Source organism: Triturus cristatus, chromosome 8, assembly GCF_964204655.1.
Source record: "Triturus cristatus chromosome 8, aTriCri1.1, whole genome shotgun sequence".
NCBI classification, from domain to species: Eukaryota; Metazoa; Chordata; class Amphibia; order Caudata; family Salamandridae; genus Triturus; species Triturus cristatus.
This window is the reverse complement of record NC_140591.1, coordinates 1,256,107,937-1,256,130,495: the sequence shown is the minus strand read 5'-3', so window position 1 is coordinate 1,256,130,495 and position 22,559 is coordinate 1,256,107,937. Positions and strand designations below refer to the sequence as shown.

The following is a 22,559-nucleotide window of genomic DNA, read 5'->3' as shown; positions in this document are numbered from 1 at the left end:
ATGACTTTCCTGCCATTTTTCTTAATCGTTGACTGGGCTTCGCCAATGGTGTCAATGCCCTGCCTCCAAACAGAGTGGACTGAGCCACTCAGTACAGAACAGAATTTAAGAGACAGTGCAATGAACCTGGCTCACAAAGAGAACTGCAACATTTTCTTTCCTTGCAAACTGCTAAGAATCTGAACTTGCTATGGGGCAAAATAGACGGGAAGAAGAGAAACCCAGCAAGGGGAACCAGAGACCTAATCACCTCAGTTCCTGTAGTGAACACCAATATGAACTTGCACTGGGAAGATATCAATTGCCTTAGCATGTGGACCAACAATTGCTGGTGGCGTCTACACAGACTTTTTTTCATGTTGACTATGGTTTACTGCCTTTATCTTGCCCTCTAAAATTGTATGTACAGTATTGTGTTGTGTGACTAAAGTAAAATAAGTTTTTGCTTTGAGTAAAAGCACTTGACTCATTGATTACTAACAGATGTTTCTATGCGATCTGAGCTTCTACCCCACAACAAATTCCTGAGTAGGACTGCTTGATTACACAATCCTGCAGGTTATGTGATAAAGAGGTGTACCTGATGCTCAGGTTTGGGTCCAACACCAGCACTAAAAGGTTCACTATCTGAGACTAGTAACCCCTGTCTGTATTGGGACTCCTGAAAGAGTTCCCGCAAGCGGGGACAACCTTTTTCCCTAACATTACACTGAGCACCTCCCCGTGTGGGCTGACAATACTCACTTCAGAAGTGACTTAGCTAATATAGAAATGTAGGGTTTTCTACATGGCAAAGCAAGTGTAGCTGAGCACGCATAGATTATGAAAATGTGCCGTTTCACAACACATGGTGGAGGTATGTTGTAGATTAGTTTGCTTCACAGTTCTGTAGCGTTGGCACTTAGAATTTTTTTTTTAGGGGGCGCAATTTTTTGAAGGTTTCTATGTTTACACCTGCATGCTCAAGTTGAAGTGGGAGGGTCAGATAGGCTGCACAGAACATCAGGTCTGAACCCCAGTAAAGAGTTAAGGAGCATGGTAGGTTTATAATGCATGTTTTTTCACAAAGAACGGAATGTGTGCACTGATTTACCATGGTTTATGTTTTTGGAAGTCGCTGAATGAAGTGTGTTACTGCAAAGAGAGCATACATTTTAGCACAGTTGTAGTATATTTATAAAATGTATAAGCAATGCACATCTATTAACACGAGGTTTTACTTTGATAATATTGTAGTTACCCCTGAGGAAGGGCAAAATAGCCCGAAATGCATTAGGATTGAATTTTACACATTGGATTATACAAAATTATGAATCTCTGTGTGTCATATGAGTGAAGCATAGTAGGCACTCGTGGAACTATTGTTAAACATGGAATTATGAACATTTAAAATGATGGATTACCTTGGAATTACGGCTGAAATAAAATGGATAGAAACATGGATAAAAGAGGTCTGAACTTTATTGGATGACTTACTTATACATGCTGTGCATCCTGGGTTGGGTGCCTGACGAGGCTCCTATTCTTTTCTGAGACATTTCCGCGTGCACTGACAGAGCACGTTCCAGGATAGCACGCACTCATCATTGCTTTGAGCATCCAACAAGTATTTATTAATATGGTGTGCATTATACCATATCAAATGTGTAAGCAAGTGCCCTTGCCATGTGACACTGTGGTGACTCTAAACTGAAGTTCATCCCGAGCACAATGGTTCTCTCTGGAGCCATACACTCACTTGTCATACATGTGAGTGGTGTAAATACACACTGCAGCCCACATACAAAATTTAACTTCCATGCCCGGGGCAATTTCAAAAAGAACAATTGACAGACACAATGCTGCACAATGTCAAACATTCACCCCAGTACAGAGATCTGGGCCTAAATCCGTCGTTTGTTTGTTCCTCATGCCTTTCCAGTTCAGACCCAGCCATATGCTAATCAGTCTTGACTCTGTTCCCCAAGGGAACAATCCAGCCCGAACTGCCAGGCCAGGTCCTCCCTGGACTGGCAACAAGCATCCTGGGACCGGTTTCGGGGCATCATCGCTCATCAGCGAGGCTAGCTTGACTCCAGTGGCATGGAGAGCACAGAATCCAAGTCTGGGCATACCCATCCCACTCGGAGTGACAAATGCAAAAAGAACAATTTATTGACAGAATGCTGCACAATGTCAAACATTCACCACAGTACAGAGATCTGGGCCTAAATCCATCGTTTGTTTGCTCCCCATGCCTTTCCAGTTCAGACCCAGCCATATGCTAATCAGTCTTGACCCTGTTCCCCAAGGGAACAATCCAGCCCGAACTGCCAGGCCAGGTCCTCCATGGACTGGCGACAAGCATCCTGGGACCGGTTTTGGGGCATCACCCCTCATCAACCAGGCTAGCTTGACTCCAGTGGCATGAAGAGCACGGAATCCACGCCTGGGCATACCCGTCCCACTCAGGGTGACAAGTGCAAAAAGAACAGTTAATGGACAGAATGCTGCACAATTTCAAACATTTACCCCAGTACAGAGATCTGGGCCTTAATCCATTGTTTATTTGCTCACCATATCTTTCCAGTACACTACCACCCACATACAAAATTTTACTTCCATGCCCCAGGCAATTTCGGCACTGACTTACAATAACCTTATGACAAATGTAAATAAACCAATTGGATAAAACCAATTCTTCATTTTTGGGAACAGAGAACATGCAATACCAGAAAAATAGTGTCAATAAAAAGGAAAATGAGGGGAGACCGTCTAGACAAGGCAGATTTCTTACATCCATGAAGAAAAGTGATTGATAAGAACATAACACAGTAATGACTACTTCATAAAGAAATGACTTGACCAATACAATATATATTTTGGACAAGCAGGGTGAAGTCTGTAAGGATGTAGAGCCAACTTCGGAAGTGTTCCGTGTGCTCTAATGTTTATACAGAACACTGTATATGTGCCGTCAAGCACTAGCGTAGAAGGACTGCATTAGTACTTTAAAAAATGCAACCATATGTAGGTGGCTAAAGAAGTGAGCAAATCACTGTACCTGTCCCCCATTGGTGACTGAAAATATTCGGTTCGGTCCACCGCAGAGCTTCACGTACCATAGGAACCAGAGGGCAGAAACTTGGTGGGTCTCACTGGTAACATTGACATTCACAAAGAGAGTAGCAAAGCGTTTTGCAGCACTGTGCAGAAAGAGAATTAGAGAGCAGGCATATTAACCAACCATGTTCACCGTCTTGCTCACTCTTCAGCAACCACTATACAATAGACCATACAGAGTTACGCATTGCATTGATTTCTGTGGTATTATGGTTATGTGACTCAAGCATGTGAAACAAGCAATAATCAACTGGTATACTGCTTCTACCCCCTATATTTTTTATGATGTGCTAGATTTATTTTTTGCTGGCTTAGATGCCTTGGACACTCAGCCACTGCTGATCAGTGTCAAAGTGCATGTGTTCCCTGTGTAAATTGTTATTCTGATTGGCATATTTGATTTACTGGTAAGCCCATAGGCAAGTACACTAAGTGTGCCCAGGACTTCTAAAAATGCTACTAGTGGGCCTGCAGAACTGATTGTGCCCCCCACATAAGTAGCCCCGTAAAAGTATATCAGACCTGCCAATGCAGTGTCTGCGCGCAGTTTTAAACTGCCATGTCGACCTGGCAAGTGCCTCTAACCTTCTGTTTTCTTACATGTAAGACACCCCTCAGGTAGGCCCAAGGTGCCCCCATGGGAAGGGTGCAGTGTAGGTAAAAGGTAGAACATTTGCTGGTGTGTTTTACATGTCCTGATAGTGAAATACTGCCAATTTCGTTTTTCACTATTGAAAGGCTATCTGTCCCATAGGCTAACATGGGAGTTACTTTGTAACATTTTACAAGCATTATTTACCATTGGGACAAGATAGAGGAATGGAGTTAAGGCTCTCTGAAGTCAGAATTTAATAACACATCTTTCTAGGGAGATGGTTTATAAATTGTGTGTTTGAAAATGCCACTTTTAGGAAGTATGGACAAAAGAGGAGATAGGCCCGATGGGACACGGGTCAGGTAGGGCCGTAAATTTGACAAGAAAAACGTAATTACCTGAGCCCTCAAATTGCTTTCAGCATATGTTTTTAGGCTGAAATGATCAACAAACTAAACTTTTGTTTGATCAGGTTTTTATTAACCTGTGTTATTTTCTAAATAATTCATTTGTTTTCTGAAAATTCATAGAGAAAGACATGTTGTCATATCAAGAAAATTACATACAATATTCAAAAGAACATTCAACCACTTAATTCACATAGTAGACAATACACATTTCACATTACTCAAAATGACAAGCCAAAATCAAACTAATAACAACTAAAAAGTACATTAAGCAACTTATTATCTTTGCACAATTTCACAATTAATCTTCACAGTATATAATTCATCAGAACTTCATAATCATCTTTTGCGATCAAAGGGAACGATATTTTGCAGGTAGGGAAAAACAATTAAACTCCATCGGTGTCTGCGAATATTTGATTTAAGTTCCTCAGTGGAAAAAATGCCAACGTGTTTCGAATCCTGATCCTCACGATACAAGCACTCTCATCGGGGCTTCTGAATTTCTAGATTCGCACTGGACTTCATTCCTACGTGTAATGTTGGTTTATCTAAAACAATATTAAACACAATATTGCTATTATTCGTGCTCCATACTTTCTCCTTTAAACGTAAGCACCAATCTTTATTGCCTAGACTCTGCAAAAAATACCTGGCGTTAAGTTATCTTGTCGTCTCCCGATTATGAATCATTTGTTGGAGACCTGAGCTGTGTGCCCTCTGCCTGGATGTGCCACCGTTAATAGTCAGTGCCCTTCAGCGTTTCTGTAAAACAAAACCACCAATGTTGTTCTAACGAAATTCCTACTTTAATTAAAGGTTTTTTTGGGGGACAGCATACTGGCTGCCAGTGCGCGTACCTGAAAAAGCAGCTGCCGATCTCAAGCCATTCTCCGCCTCTCCTCTGTTTCTTCCTAACGCTCGTTACTGCGGACAAACATTTACGAGATTAATTCTCTACCCTATTGTGGTACGTACTAATACACAAGCTGAACGCAATGTCAGTATCGGCTTACCTCTGGAGAAACCTCCCACAGAAGTAGCCCGCAAATTCACTGCAGCTGACCCCCCACGTCGTGTAGTGCATTACTGAAAACAGAGGGTTTTTTCAAATTTAGTCAAACCGCTCGCAAGCATGACACGTTTTAAAATGTAAAAATTGATGTGCCGGGGGCTTACCAAAAGTTAGGAGCTGACTTGAATGGTACATATTCCACTGGTGCACTCGCTCTGAGAGGCAGGCAGTTAGCGTTTACACAACCACCAATACTTATTGGGAGAACCTGAGGCACTTGGGTATTGTAGTATTATAGTAAAGAACCAATCATGAGTCATTGAAAGGAACTGATGTTCATAGTGCATTCTGGGACACGTAGTCCTTAATATGCGAGCATGTCATGTAACGACCGCAGTTTGGAACTAAATTATATATCAGTACATGTTCATGTAAATACAAAAAAATCTTACGATATTTCACACTCTCAAGAGCTTAGTCATTGTGTTAAGACCTGTTGAAGCACTATCAAATTTCAAAATCAAATACGTCTCTTTCTGGAGTAAGAGACTATCCACATCCATCACATGTTTTGATACATTGAGGGAAAAGACGACTGTCCACTTAAAGTCGTTCTCGCTATGAGACTTAGCAATAAAGTGCTCAATCATCGGTGCAGTTAGCACCTTTTTCTTAATGCGGGAGCGATGTTGGGTAATCCTCTGATTGACTTGTTGATTTGTTTTGCCTATGTATACCTTATTACATGGGCACACAATAGCATAAACCACATTCTTGGTTTTGCAATTTGTAAACGCAATATGTTTCCATTTTATGGAATTATGGACAAATTCAATACCTTCTACAGACGTATTGCAAGCAGCACAATTGCCGCAGTTCTTCTGGCCCTCGATAGATTTGAGTTGTCACTGTGTGAGCAAAACGCTTTTAGCCTTTTTGGGAAAGATATCAGCCCTCGCTATTTTCTGCCCAATACTTGCAAAACTTTGATTGCACTTAACAAAGACCACTGTTTGCCATGAAGAGGAATCAAAGTATTGGATATTGAATTTGTCCATAATTCCATAAAATTATGACAACATGTCTTTCTCTATGAATTTTCAGAAAACAAATGAATTATTTAGAAAATAACACGGGTTAATAAAAACCTGATCAAAAAAAAGTTCAGTTTGTTGATCATTTTAGCCAAAAAACATATGCTGAAAGCAATTTGAGGGCTCAGGTAATCACTTTTAGGAAGTAGGCATTTTCTTATTTACCATTCTGTGTGCCTCTGCTGCTTTGTGCATTGACTGTCTGGTTTTGGAGTGGCAGGGGCTGGGGATGTACATTCACTGTAGACAGCCACAAGGGGGGGGGTTGAGGTGTGACCTGCCTTTCCTGGGTAAATCAGAGCTGAGCTGAATAGACCTTGGGTGCATTTAGAGCAGTGGGAGGAGTTTCACTTACACCTGAATAGGCAGTGTCTCCTCTGCACAATGCTGTCTTCAGCTCCTGTAGTGATGCTGCACTAGAGAGGACAGAACTGGTTTCAACTGGGCTCAGAGACCCTTGCCACAGAGACAGCACTGACAAAATGGGTAATAAGTAGAGGACTTTAAACCCCAGAGAATTAGATCACTTCTGGGCTCAAGGGGAACCTTTTGCCAAGGAGAAGAGCTGGAGAGTTGTAAGGAGGAGTGCTGCCCCTTTGCTGTGTTCCTTGCTGGGTTGGCCCGCAGTTGCTGCTTCTGCCACAAAGACCAGAACTTTGCTGAGAATCTGCTTGAAGAAGAATTTCCAAGGGCCTGTGTTTGATGGCCGCTTGTTCTGAAGTCTCAGGGACTCAAAGACTTCACCATCAGCTCCCCTGAACTCCACTGATAGGAGTTCTGATCTGCCAGTAGGTGCCAATTCCAGTTTTGGGCCTCTGGGGGATATTCCTGCTGTTGGGACCTGGAAGAAACCTAAAAGAAGCATGAAAAACTATGCCAAACGCTCGTGAACTGCATGATGCACCGTCCCGCCTGCACCACAGCTCTGATGCCCTTCAACACCTGCTGATGCCTGCAGTTATTGGCCTTCCCGATGCCACCGCTGGCACCAACGCCGTCCCTGCCAGCACCTCCATCCATCATCGCGGAGTCGATAACCGACCAGGGTGCCTTCACGAACTATTCAACCTTGCAATGCCTCACTAGAACTGGCCTCTCACCGCTGACGCCGCCATCTTCCCCTGTCCTGAACTCGACACGTAGCCTCCTCAGAGACACAAAGTCTCACTTACCCCATGGCAACCATGGACGGGCCTCAACCTCGGCACCGACGCCTCACCTCCCCAATGCCATGCATCGTCCATAGACTTCAATTTCCAAGGTACTGTTGTTTGGGGGTCCGTATGACACCCTGCCCGACACCACACAGCTCACTGTGGGCACCGTACTTTGGATTTTTGTCTGTCACGACGTCGTAATAGCTCCAGGTAGCGTTATTTGTTTCTACAAGTGCTATTGCAGTAACTGTTTTTAAGTGCTATTTTGATATGTGTATGATAGATTTTTGTTGTTTTGTTCTTGTTTGGTTTAGATAAAGATACTGTATTTTTCTAAACTGGAGTGGTGTCCATTTGTGGCATCTGACTGTGTTACTGTGTGTTTTCAGTACAAGTACTTTACAGATTGCCTTTGGGATAAGCCTGTCTGCTCGTGCCAAACTACCAAGGAGGTGAGCAGGGGTTATCTAAAATGTGTATTCCCCTTACCCTGGCTAGAAGCATGGGTCCCTATTTGGACAAAGGTACCTACCTCTGCCAATTAGAGACTCCATTTCTAACATTGGTGGTCAGCGGTGAGGATTGAACTTGCATGTGTACTTGACCCACAGTGATTGGTGTACGCCACAAGTTTAGTGCAGACCACTATGCAACCGCATACTGTATTTTTGGTTCCATTTTTGATTGACCCTTAAAGTATCCATGCACCATGTCTCTAATTGGTAAACCAGCAGAAGATGTTGTAGAATTGGAGTTTGATATTGGAATGTTGCTTACATACAAAGTGGATCAATTCAGACAATTTTGCAAAAGCTTTGGATGCCCCATGAAGAGCGCCTCTAGGAAAGAGTAGCTACAGAAGGCCTTGAGTGGCTGGTGGGAAAGCCAGAGAAGCTGGGGAGACAGGGGGTGCAGTTGTGGATGTGGATTTGCAAGAAGGGGACTTTGTGTCCCAAGATTTGCTTGTAGGAAGAGAAGCCTCTATGGCTGGCATCGTTTGATCTTCCAGAAATCTGCCTCCAGAGGAAATGGAGAAGAGGCAAAGGGTCATAAATCATGAATTGGAGCTGCTGAAGCTCTAGATGAGGAAACTGGAAATTGAAAAAACAAAGAAGCTACCCTTGCCTTGGAAGAAAGGGAGTTGCTTTAGGCACATGAATTGAGCATGAGAGAGCTGGACATCAAGGTCAGACAGGTGGAGTCCAGTACAAATGGTGGCAGCATACAGCCAGTTCAATCTGGTGGGAAGGTCTACATTCCCAAAGATCTAGTGCAGAATTTCCAGAAGGGAGAGGATATTTATGCTTGGTTTGCATCTTATGAGGCAGCACTGTGTATGAATGAGGTCCCTGAAAATCATTGGGGGCGGGCCTGTGGAAACACTTTGAGGCCAATGGGAGAAACACCCTTACACCTTTGGAGGAGGCAGGTACTCTCCCCTATCCCAATATGAAGGAGGTTTTATGCCTCAGGTATGGGTCACACCTGAGCAGTACAGCGGAAAGTTTAGATCTTTTAGAAAGCTTGAATTTGTTATTATTTGTAATGTCCCCCAATATAGGCTAAGGTAGCCACCTAACCTTTCACCTACATTTCCCGTGCCATTGTACTACATAACGGGTTAGTGCTGACTTTTTAGATAGTTAGGTGATGCATAAATGTTGTGTGGTTTTCTCCGAAAACTAGCCTAGTTTATTATGCATGAGGATTCTCAGAATCACAGTGGGATTACCATCTTCTGCGTCTTCTGCATAATAACTATGTATAAGGGTCATCCCATTCATCATCCTCTGCCGGCATGACACAGCAAAGCGTGAGGGTACCTTTTGGGTATATAAGCACCCTATCTTTGCTAGGGCAAGGAGAGGAGAAAGACTTCCATGCTGACACACTGACGCGAGACGCCGAGGTTCCTGCATGCAGACACTCCAGCACGCAGTGGTCTGACATCCCTTGGGGGGTGGCGGTTTGTGACCAAGACGGGGTCCTTCATTCTCTCAAACCAGGTAATGGGGTTGGTTATTTCCTATGGGGATTCTTGGCAATACACCTACATACATGCTAGGTACATTTAGGTAGATCTAGTTAGGATTAGCATCGTAGAGGTACATAGTTTTACTGTCATGTGTCTATATACCTGCGTATATCTATTGTTTTAGCACTATGGTAGAAATCTACCATCCATTTACTCTTTTGGTGCTCAACATCATTTATATCTGTTTCTGTCTTATGGTTGTTACAGCACACATATTTTACACTACAATGACACTGGCTCAATAAATGCTTATTGAAAACGTTCCCATTGTTTATTCTGTGAATCTCTCTGAGACAAAGTGCGCACGAGTGACTGAGTGAAAAGTACTGTATTGTTTCCATGATCCCTCAGGGGTCAGGGTTGTCATGTTCGATAGTTGCCAGAAACTATTCACTCCTTGGTAAGAGGAGTTCATGGTGGCACTGTGAGGTAGCTGGTATACAGGCGAACATATCCGGTGGGGGTCTCTGGAATCAGTCTGGACACCTATCACACAGTTTATGTTGTCTAAACGCGCAGATCCTATATAAATTTATAGGAACTACACGACATGGCACAACTAACATTGGTTTGGTTCTTATTTAATGGTAAAATCTGAGTAGTTCAGTTGTGCTTTCTCAGAGACCCCAACTCACATCTACCCAGATACGTCGGGAGTGGGGAGGGAAAATCCGCTGCAGCTGAGTAGGCATATCGTAAGTGTTGGCTGTAGGTTTATTCAAGCCTGAAGGATTGTTGTTCCCTACACTGTGCATAAAACCTTATCTCCTTTTCCTTGAAACTATTTTCACAATGTCTGTCCAAGATGAAACTGCGCCAGCATCACAAGCGAACACAGCAGGGAATGAGGAACAAGACGGTGAGATAAACATTTCAGAAAATGTCAGAAATGCACTCTGCTGAAAACTAGCAGAGTTTGGAGTCCCAGCATTAGGTGGGACTGTAACATTCATGATTGAGGCACACAAGTCATTCAGGACAGAGGTATTCTATTTGTGGCTCAAATTCCCACCTGCAGATGCACGCACAAGAGCATTTCATTCTTATATTCCGGATGAAATACCAGAAGAATATTGTCGTATGAGGACATTGAAGTTCCGCTCAGTTACCAGGAACATATAAACTGGTTTAAAGGTGCCCTCCCATACACAACAGATAAAGTAAGACTCGGTCCGCTCAGCAGAGATGGAGCGACTTGGCCGGATCTAGCGGCTTACACGCCGCATCCAGACATTGACACAATGCCACAGACTTACTTCCACTACACAAAGAAGTAATAAAACTTTATAGAAATCTACACAGTTCGTTATGAGAACTCCCACACTTCAACCGACAAGGTTTACACCAGCAGGACAAATACATGATACTGCAACTAGAATTACTCCACAAACACTGAAAGCAGTTATGGGCAAATTGCACACTGAACGCCGATTCTATTCTGGATAGCTCAGGAAATTACATAGTTAGAGGCAGTGTTCCCACACAGGCCTGCAAGAGAAACACAGGATGCTAACAATATGCCTGCCAATGGGAATAGCTCATCCACTAGAGGACTGTACCTCCTGGGGTACAGTTTTTTGCTGCTATTTATACCAGAACTCATGGAATCCCTTCAATAGCAGTAATACCAGATGTATTGAGACAGATCCAGAATGAGTATGGAGCAGATCCTGCTCAGAACTTGGGAATGAAAGTGTGCCCAGGTTTCCACAATTATGTTGGTAAACATAAAAGGAGAGGCAACAGCGGTGGGAATATGCCAATGCCTGATGGATTTCACTCCTGTACAACAGGAGCGTGAATTACCTAAAATTATCGAAGATACATATGCCGAATTAGGTAGAGCTAATTTGGGAGCTAGAGCAACAAAACCTCAACTCATGGGTGGTCCTGAACAGGATAATACCAAGCAGGCACCTGATTTTTCCAAGAAGAAATGGAAAAATAAAAAACAAAAAAATATAGAGAATAGTTCACAATAAAGGGGTAGGTATCCTCAACAGGAGCCCTCTGAAAGGAGGTACAACCTTAGGAATCGTGATAATATTAAAAAAACCTGACAGCTATCAGGATACTAATACACAGATCAGAAGAACGAACAAAGTCCAGAGATACACATCGTATTTCAGACTAATATATCAAAAACTAAGAAAAACAAAATCAAAACCTCAATTTAAAAGGAAGAAAGTAGCTGGCCTTAAAATAAGAAAAGCCCAGGCTGCTGAGGACTCGGAACGGGGAATGGGCTCTGACGATGCTAGAAAGCACAGCAGAAGTAACAATAGCTCGCCAGAACCTGATGGAATTTCTGGTGACAGTGGTGTTGAATGAGCATATGACGGTGGAAACACCTAATACTAGGGTAAGTGTCCCACATCAGTTAAACAAAATAACAGTCCGTTTGAAGGGGGACATACCAAGGAAAGTGAAAGGTGTCTTTTGGGAAAACCTGTCTTTTGGATACAACATTCTTTTAGCAGAAAAAGATTGGCCGCCTGAATTTTTTATGGATTGCCCGAAAGGAGAAACAGTGATTTTACCAGCTTTCTCTGACCTCGTTCCAGAATCACTGAAACATTAATACGCGCAGGAGTGGGTGGTAGCATTAGCTCCTCCATTGTACTGCAATCATGTAAGATGAGATGCTGAGTCATCTCACCAAGTAATCCCAGTAAAAAGTACTCCAACTCCACAGAGACAGTAGCCAATAAAACATGACGCAAAAAAACAAGTCAGGGAGATCTTGAATCAACTTGAATATCAAGGGGTAATAGAGAATTGCACCGCTTCCATGGATAATTCTTTGTTTCCCGTAATGAAACCCGATAGTTCATATTGTCTAGTTTTAGACTACAGACATTTGAATACATGCACAAAGACATTTGCGGTACAAAATGCACATAGTGCTACATTAGTGAATAACATTGTGCGGAAAAAGTAAAAAACAACGCTAGATATCTGAAATTGACTTTTCGGCCAGAATATAGCACCTGAAAGCAGACATTTGACAGCATTTTCATCACTAGGCTCTCACCGTCAATTCTGTCGTCTGCCCAAAGGGTATAAGAATAGCCCAGGGCTGTTCTCAGCAAGAGTAACAGAGTTGCTTCAAAATTTTGATGAGGAGGCATTGTCCTATTTAGATGATATCTATCTGATGGATGATGATTTATTGGATCACTTGACCAGGGTGAACAACATAATTTGGGGTTCGCCTCTGAGGGCTACAAGTTTAACTTTAAAAAATCAGAAATTTCACACCTCAATGTACTATTTTTCTGGGTTATGAGCTCTCAATTGAAGGGAAAAGCCTGGCAGCTAACTTTTTTGAAAAGTGTGTGCTGCTCCAACTTCCAAAAACTCTTAAAAATTTACAATTCACATTGAGATTCCTAAATTTAGGCAGAACATACGTTTCGGATTAAGCAGAAAAAGAAAAACCTTTCTATGATTCATTCAGACCTGATTTTTCAACTAAACTTTGGACAAAGGAACACACAGATATCCTCCGTTCCTTACAAGCTGACATGATAGCTTCAAAACAGTTACACACATGTGTAAACACCACAACCTTGGTGATTGGTGTAATCGCAGGTCAGTTAGGATACACTTACCTAACCTTCAATAGAGGTGAAACTGTCCCGATTGCATACAATACAAATTACATCTGTACACAAACGCTGAGATGCGCTTTGCATCTACTGAGAAGATTTTAATAGCAGTACAGACAGCTGTAGTGAGAGAAAGAGCACTGGCTCCGGGGAAACGGATAATTGTTGCGACTCCAGTACCAACCTTAGAGGCTGTCATGAAAGCTAGCATTCCAAACGCAAAAGCACTTCATCAACGATGGATACAATGGTCTAATTCTCTTACTCCAACAGATGTAGACTACAAATTTGATTCTATATTACAAACACAAGCATTTCTGCAGAATATTCTCTCCCCCTGAATGAGATAATGCCTCTAGATCAGTATGAATACATTATTTACACTGATGTTTCTGCTCAGTCTGCCATAGAAAGTAAACAGCAATACAGCGCATCTTGTGCGATTGTAAAAGACAAAGACGCAGTCTTTAGGAGACTGCATGGCACAGCTGGCAGAATTAAAAGCCCTGTTACTGGCACTAATAAATACGGATCGGGAATTCCCCACACTAATAGTGTGCAATTAATTTTACTGTGCCCAGTCGTATAATGAATATCTTCACTACTGGGGTCAGAATAGGTTTAAAGACTCAAAAGGTTGCACAATAAAGCATAAACTGCTTTGGGAAACAAGTGGCAGAGGTGATAAAAGACTTGCCGTGGGCTCACGTGATTCATACACTGAGTCATCAACGTGTTGACATACACATTGAAGGGCATTCATTGGTTGATGAAGCAGTGAAGGAGACAGTGCGAACTGCTGCCGTTGCTGCAATCACTCGTTCTCGTACGAGAATATACAGAGATATAATTGTAGCTGTTATTGCTTCACGCAAAAACAGCTCAGCCGTGCCAAAAGGCTTTCAACTCAAGTACTCCTACAAGTTAGATGCACAAACTATTCCGTATGCTCAAATTCCAGGAGTGAGGGATAGAATAATACCATACATGATTCAAGGATTAGGGTTAATTCTAGCTGCACACGAGGGTCTGGGTTCAGCATCCACAGGGATTACTGTGACAGTTTTACTACTGAAACAATGCTATTGGTGTCGAGATTTAACAAAACAGACAAAAGCATTTGTCCATGAGTGCAACATTTGTCAGCAGATGAAGGGGTCAACCGTAGCACGTCCACCACAGACGCCGTTGCTGATATCAGAAAGACCACCCACATGTGTTCATTTGGACCACTGCGGCCTCCTACAATCTGACAGGGCTTACAAGTACATCTTGGTGGCAGTGGATTCATGCTCTAGGTTTCTGTGGGTTTGGCCTTCGCGCTCGGCTGACGCCCGAACTGTTAAAGGATTTGCGAGTCTTCAAAAGGACATTCGCAATTGGCACATTACATTCTGACTGTGGCCCCACGTTTAGCTCTTGGGCTTACAAGGAAGCCATGGGAATTTTGGGTGTAGCATTGCGGTACTCCTCTCCGTATCATTACAAGGGAAACTCGATTGTAGAAAGGATAAACCGGGACTTAAAGCAATCACCTATATGGGGACTAGAGGGCACTTACTAACATACCAAGAAGTTCCCTAGGAGGCCGTACTCCTTACGAGGTCCTATTTGGGTCAAGAATGTGGGTACCCGACCTCGATTGTGGCAGCACAGTGGTGAATGAAAAACAGTTTGACATCGATAACCGTCTGGCTATTTTAAGGGAACGCAATGAATTTCGGGCGCTACAAAGCAACGTCCAAGTAAAACGCACCTCCACTGGGGAATTAAAAACAGTCAGGCACGACCTGCCTGGGTCCCAAAGATTGGGGATCTGGTCAGAGAAAAGATTGTGGACAAGAAAGAACTTGCGCCATCTTATAGAACGCCTGTACCTGTACTGGCTGTCGAAGAAACAAGAACAGTACTTCTTCTCCCCTTGCCGGCAAAAAAGAAAAGAGATTCATCTCCATTGATCTAATCAAACCACACTATGTGGCTGATACTAAATAGTAGGTCACATGGAGGTTCAGACAGAAAGACTGATCACATTTGAAGTTACAGTTTACTTTTCGCTGGGACAAGATAGAGAAATTGAGTTTAGGCTCACTGAACTCAATGTAATAACACATCTTTTTAGGGAGATGGTTTTTAAATTGTGTGTTTGAAAATGCCACTTTTAGAAAGTAGGACTTTTCTTATTTAACCATTCTGTGTGCCTCTTCTGGTTTGTGTATTGACTGTCTGGTTTTGGATTGACGGGCTGGGGATGTGCATTTACTGCAGACATCCACTAAGGGGGTTGAGGTGTGTCCTGCCTTTCCTGGATGATTCAGAGCTGGGCTGAATAGACCTTGGCTGCAATTAGAGTGGTGGGAGGAGGTTCACTAATACCTACACAATGCTGTTTCCACCTCCTGTAGTGATGCTGCACTAGAGAGGACAGAAATGGTTTGGACTGGGCTCAGAGACCCTTGCCACAAAGAGAACAAAGACACCATGGGATATAACAAGTTGTGAGAAGTTGGCCTGGTATATGATGTCCACTAATTAAAGTGGGCACCTTGCACCAGTCCAAACAACCCTTATGGTGATTTAAGAGGTTAAAGACCAGAGGACTCACCACAGCAAGGGCAGTCAGGGCAGGCCAGGAGCAACCAGGGAAGCCCAAGAAAATCAAGATTGTCCCTCAGATGGACCCACAGGCCGAAGGCACAGGTGTCGCGAGGGGACCTCTAGCAATTTCACAAAACAACAGCTTGCAGGGCACAGAGTGTGAAGAGGCCAAAGTCCTTTGTACGAAATGTGCACAGAGGTTGGGGCTATCGACAGCCAAATGCGCAAAGTTGGGGAATACCAAGAAGCATAAGCACGTGCAAATGTATGCGGTGCACAGGGGCTTGAAGTATGCGGTCCCCACGAGGGATACTGGCCTCAAATTTGGTGAGAGGGAAGCTCTACCTCAATGAATGTAGGAACCCACCTCCTGTGTTGCTGGAGCCTTCAGAGTCCGCAGGAGCTCAGGATCAGCAGACTGGTCAGTTGCTTTACGGTGCCTGCAAACACAGGGGAGTGACTCCTTCCCCCCCAAGGGAGATACTTCAGTTGTCCTTGATGCTCCACAGGTCCTGCACAGAGCCTCTATGGTGCATGGGCACAGACAATGCTTTGGATGGAGAGGGAGATTAAGTCGGGCCCAGTCGAAGTCCAGCAAAGTCCAGAGTGTCCAGATGGTCGAAGGTCAGTGGTTTCTTGTTCAGAATCTTGCCCACGTTAAATCTAGGGTCCTGCAGCCAGGTAAGTCCTTTTGTACCCATGGGAGAGGAATGGACTGATTCAGAGGACCCTCCCAGGGAAGGGTCAGGACAGTTTTGAACCAGAGCAGGAGCCAACGGCTCCCAGAACTGGTTTGAGCTGGACTATACACAGGAACACCAATATGCCCCCTGTGCAGACTTTCAGGTACTTTGGAAGTGCACTCACCCAGCTCCAATACACTAAACCCTGTCAGGGAGGTCGTCACACCTCCCTTTGACAGGATGCCTATTGTGCTGCCTTCCCCTGCTCGAGTTGGCTCAGCAGCAGGAGGGCAGAAATGTGTCTCGGGTCATCAGAAACCATTTTGTGCTGTCCGGGTCGAGAAGGCTGGCCCCAGGAAGACCAGGGACCTCACAAAGCTTGCTTCTGAAGGGTGGAACCATACCTCCCACACCGCTTACCGGTGTGGAGGTATGATTCCAAGGTGTTTGATATCAAACACGGCATGGTTTGTTGCAGCCGTCTTCGAGATAGCTTTTTACGCGAGCATTTAATTCACCTCTACCTATATGTCTGGCTGCGTCACTAACAACCCGGGAGAATGGTCTCCGAAGGCTGCAGGGGTGCTCTGTTCATGCAGTTGCACCCTCTCATGTAAAACCCAGCACCCTACCTCCAGGATTGTTAAGGGCTGCTATATGGGTGCTATATGGGTGACTTATACTTTTTGAGTGTAGTGACCTATAGATATAGTAAACCTATATCTAAAGTAAGTGGTACATGCACCATCTTACACAGGCTGCAATGGCAGACCTGTAGTTCCATTTTGCATGGCCTCTCATGGGAGGCATAATGCATGCTTCAGCCCATGGGAGGCCTCTGGGGTACCTATGCCCTGGGTACATGTGTACCATATACTAGGGACTTATAAGGGCACTCCAGTATCCAATCTGTAGTGTACCTAAGTACATGTCAATACATTTTAGGGAGAAAGCAGATAGACTGGGGTCCTGATTAGCAGGATCCCAGTCAGACTAGTCAAAAACCAGCAAAACACCAGGCCAAAAGTGGGGGTAACTATGCAGTCGGATCCTACCTTCCTACACTAGTGGACCTTAAACCCCAGAGAATTAGATCACTTCTGGACTCAAGAGGAACCTTTTGCCAAGGAGAAGCTGTACGGAGGAGTACTGCCCCTTTGCTGTGTGCTTTGCTGGGTTGGACTACAGTTCCTGCTTCTCCCAAGGGAGAGTACAAAGACTGGAACTTTGCTGAGAACCTGCTTGAAGAACAATCTCTAAAGGTTTGTGTGTGTTGGCATCCTGTTCTGAAGTCTCAGGGACACAAAGACTTCACCACCAGCTCCCCTGAACTCCACTGCTGGGAGTTCTGATCTGCCAGGGGGTGCCTATTTCAGTTTTGGGCCTCTGGAGGTTGTTCCTGCTGTTGTGAGCTGGAAGAAACCTAAATGAAGCAAGAAAAGCTATCCCCTACGCCGTCAGTGACAACGCAAAGTGCACTAAGTCACCGCTCGTGAAGTGCACCACACAGCGCCCCACCTGCACAGCAGCTCTGACGCCCTTCGACACCTGCAGTTATTGGCCTCTTCCACGCCAGCGCTAGTACCGACGCCGTCCCCGCCAGCACCCCTGCATCCCGTTATTGCGGAGCCGATAACCGATGAGGATGACTTCACAAACTCTTCGACCTCGCATCGCCTCACCGGAACTGACTCCTCACCGCAGCCTCCACCGTCTTCCCATGTCCTGGACTCGTCATGTCGCCTCCTCGCGTACACGATGCCTCACCTCCCCTGTGGCAACCAGGGAACCGACCTCGACCTCAGCACCAACGCTTCACCACCACTACGCCGAGCATCATCCATAGACTTCGTTTTCCAAGGTACTGTTGTTTGGGGTTCCGTATTACTCTGTGCCCCATGCTGTATACCTTGTGGTCGGCACCGTAGTTTGGATTTATGCCTGTCATGACGTCGTTATAGCCCCAGGTGAAGCTCTTTGTTTCTACAAGTGCTATTTCAGCAAGTAACTGTTTTTAAGTGCTATTCTGACATATGTATGTTGCATTTTTGTTGTTTTGGTCTTGTTTGGTTTAGATGAAGATACCGTATTCTTGTAAACTGGTGTGGCGTCCATTTGTGGTGTTTTCACTGTGCTACTATGTGTTTTTAGTACAAGCACTTTATACATTGCCTTTGAGATAAGCCTGTGTGGTTGTGTCAAGCTACCAAGGGGGTGAGCAGGGGTTATCTAAAGTGTGTATCCCCCTTACCCTGACTAGAAGCAAGGGTCCCTACTTGGACAAAGGTACCTACCTCTGGCAATCAGAGACGCCTATTTTTAACATATACAATATGAACTCCCCATTTGGGTCCGCTCACCACAGGTTCACCAATGACAATCAACTCTTCTTCTTCCACCATCATGTGCCTGTCAAGCATCATATCAAAAACTGTCAACCAAGGTTATTGGTCAAGATGGCAGACAATCTAGATGTTTTTCATCTCAGCTCCGAGCCAGCGCAAATTTCAGCACATGCCTCGATGTCCCTGGGGTTCCAAACTGTCGACAGATGTCTTAACTCCCTCTTTGAGAAGGGGCACCACCTGTGAGGAAGAAATCCCGGCCCCAGATTGCTGCTGCGAGGACAGCGCTCCCAGAGCCCCAGACTGGTGGTCAAAGGGCTGGGCCCAGCTCAGGGTAACAGCGGTTCACGTGTGCCAGACCACAACCCCGGCAGGCCTGCTGATATTGCCACTACTGATGGGCGCAAGGCCTAGGACAGTGAGCACTGAAGATTGGCTGTGATTCCTTCCCAGAGCTCAGAGGAGAAAACGCTACCCTACTGTCATGCGGGAGACCCAAGGTAGCGCATCTCAGTGCTCAGAGCTGACTGCCGAACAAAGCATGGTGAACTGATCCGGGACCCTGATAGACAACATGAAGAAGGGCTGTGTTCTCCCACCTCTTGGCCCAGTTTTCTGTATTGTGGAAGCCCTTTTAAAAATGACTGGTTCCTAGCCTGTGGGGAGCTAACTGGCAGCTCCAAGTGCCACTATGCCAGTGGGCTAAGTGATCTGGCAAGCACAGAGGAGCAAATAAAGGAAATTCCACCCTCAGGACAAGGGAGGAGGATGTCACCTGCCACCTAATAATAAAGGAGCGAAACTACGTCTCCAAAACAGTAACAACCACACCTGAATTTCAATCAGGGGAAAGTGCAAAGCTTAACAATACATATCAGCAAAGTAGATAAAATATAATATTTATTTGAAAATATGAATACATAAATTTTAATTAATTTTCAAAAGACATTTCTTTTTTTGTTATTTATTTATATATATTGGAGCAAATCAACAGGACAAAGAAGACAACAAAAACATAGATACAATAAAAATGAATAAATTAAGAATGGAATAAACAATTTTTACCAAAACTGATTAGATGGTAAAATGAACAATATCTCATATCCCCACAGAAGGAGCTCTATACAATACAATATATACAAATACAAACACATATATTTACATCAGTCACACCAATCAGACACTCCACATTCTCACATTCAACAAATGAAGCAATTGTATAGACAACAAAACATATATATATAAAAAAAGACGGAAAACCAGAATAGGTGTATATGGCTATTATACATATAACAAGTATTTCAATGGTGTACAGCCCACTAGTTCCAGTCTTGCACTGTGCCGACGCGCGTTTCGGTGCTGGGCTAACAAGTAGCCATCACCTTCCTCAGGGCCCTGAATAGGGAAGAGCACTGAAGTGGGGAAGACCAAGAAACAAAGAAAATCTTACAGGTATATAATGGATATAACCTGTATCCACAGTCTACATAATTCAGAAAAAGAGACTGCTCCAAGTACTCTATAAAACAAAATATTGCACAATTTGAAGCATTCCCCCTGTAATAAATAATATTGTAAATAAACTACGGTTTCCACAGATTCCCATCTAAAGAAAGTGGTGCACAGAAAAAAACATGAGTGTTAAAAGATTCCAAGATCCCAGAAAGATCCAAAACAAAAAAACAACAACAAGATGCCCTTTAGATGGTGCAAACAGGAGTAGACCATGAAATCAGTGAGTCCCAAAAGAGATCGACCTGACCACACTATTTCTATATTAATTAAAGATCTAGCAATACTAGTACAGATAAATAGAGATGCTTAGATCTAATACATAGAAAAAAGAGAGAAAAAGGGCAAGAATGCAGCAAAAACATAAACTGACTCACAGAATGTCGAATAGATAAGAGCTCAATAGATGCTCTTAATCTCAGCAATAATGTCGTATAGTAGATCAGACGTTGATGACAGGCCTATTCAGACTAACAAAGGCCAAACAATGCAAAGATCTATAAAGGGACCAAAGAATAGAAAAAGAAAAAGATAATGAGCGCAAGAGGGATCAAATGGTATACAAAATGGATAATACCCTTTTGAAAATTCGGCCAGAGATGATTAAAGTTTTACCTGGAATTAAATGTATCCCCGAAGCGTACGAAGCTCCACACAACAAAATCGGAATCAGGATGCCCTTGTCAAAATAGTAGTAGTGGCCTTAGACAGCAAATATCGATGCAAGAATCTGTAGAGATATAAATGGACCAAGGTAGACTCGTGCACCCCAAAAAATATATACAATACAGTCACGGTAGTCTCCTGGACACATACATCACAAGATGTGAAAAAAATATAGAAGAAGATAAAAATAGAGATAGATTATACCAATAATCAATTATGGCCGACAAACTTACACGAAGCGGACTATAGTAGGAAAAATATATGACAATATCCGTTAAAATATAACAAGGGACCAAAACGCTCAAGCAGCGTGAACCCGATTAAACCCATAATGGCAAATGCTCAAAAAACAAAGAGAGGCCAAGAGTCCGGATTCTTACCTAATTCCAACAAGATCGTACAGCCATATCGTTATAAAGGGGACTCCGACCAAGGGAAGATTACCCGGCGGGTCCCAAAGACCAGGAGGAATATCACATTAACCTGCTGAAATGGCGGCAACAATACACGCATCCCAGTTTCAAAAGAAAGAAGTCGACGTCCGTTTCCAGGAAACCTTCAAAGCGGAAGACGAAGGACTGACGCCGTCACCCGGTCATTTATTGGCTGGTTGGCATTTACGTAGTGGATGACACTCTGCAGAAAACTCAGAACACGTTAAAGATAGACAGAGGACTATAGTGATAGACAGCTTTAGTCCGTATTCAGTAGCTGTCTGGGCAATTACAGACGCCATATTGGAATTACAGAGAACTAAATCCAGACAAGAAAAAATAATTACAATTATTAAAAGGGGAGGAAACAACAGATAAAACCAAACGAAAATAAAACTAAAAAATAGAAATCTGAAGCAATATACTCTCAATGAGAGGTGGAAATGAAAGGCTCAAACTCGAATAGCTTGTTCCCACGGTGTGTATTCATTCAATCCTTGTCTTTCAGAGTCAAGAAAAAAAATCCAGAACACCTCCCTGGTCTTACGATTTTTACTGCTATCACGGCCTTTAACAATAGTCGTCTTCTCTAGGACTATCCATTTCAGGTCCATCTCCTCATGTCCCATTTGTTGCCAATGATGAACCAATGGAGCTGATGTCTTAGAGGTCAGAATGTTTGATTTGTGCTAACCAATTAGTGTTCTAATCTCTCTACCAGTTTCGCCCACATAGGGGAGATTGCATGGGCACATTATGCAGTACACTACATTTGTGGTCCTGCAGTTGGTCATTTGGTTTAATTTAATATGTTTGCCTCTAATGTCAATATGGTCAGCGACAAACGCATTGTCACACGCCTGACACTTACCACATCTGTGGTTGCCTTTGATGGGAGCATCTCCCATAATAGACTTCTGTAGGAACTGATCAGTGGTATTGGATTTAGCCCTCACTAAAAAATTCCGAAGATTCTTGTGTTGGTCTAAAAGCAAAAATCGGTTTGGCAAGCTTCGGAGTATCTTCTCGAAGATTGAGCAAATGCCACTCAGAATAGATAGTTTGTTGAATTTTTTGATTCAATTCAATCAGAACAAGATGAAACGAGCGCTTGTTCCCTGTGACCCTACGATCCTTAATCCTCGGTGCTCTCTTTCTTGCAACCTCATGGAGAACAGAGGCATTCCCAGTGTTATTCCCCAGATGAGGAAGGGCTATGGGAGGTTTCCACATGTCCCCTACGAAAAAAATACATTCAAGGGGAGTCTGCTTGCGTATTTCGACTATGGGAAGGGGGCAAGACGC

General features: G+C 43.6%; 1 protein-coding gene and 1 long non-coding RNA gene across 3 annotated transcripts in view; both read right to left on the bottom strand.

The window, feature by feature from the left end:
• LOC146805677 (amine oxidase [flavin-containing] A-like) overlaps positions 1–22,559 on the bottom strand; it is a 675,430-nt gene that overhangs the window by 265,261 nt on the left and 387,610 nt on the right. For both annotated transcript variants that reach the window (XM_085622952.1, XM_085622951.1), the window contains one exon: positions 3,044–3,185. In XM_085622952.1, coding sequence (XP_085479078.1) covers positions 3,044–3,185 — 142 coding nt within the window. The remainder of the gene's footprint in view (positions 1–3,043; positions 3,186–22,559) is intronic.
• LOC146805679 (uncharacterized) lies at positions 3,210–21,450 on the bottom strand. The gene is made up of 5 exons (XR_014967877.1): positions 21,201–21,450; positions 20,770–20,884; positions 4,965–5,031; positions 4,757–4,869; positions 3,210–4,655 (listed from the first exon to the last, which is right to left on the bottom strand). It is a non-coding gene; the product is annotated as an uncharacterized LOC146805679 (long non-coding RNA).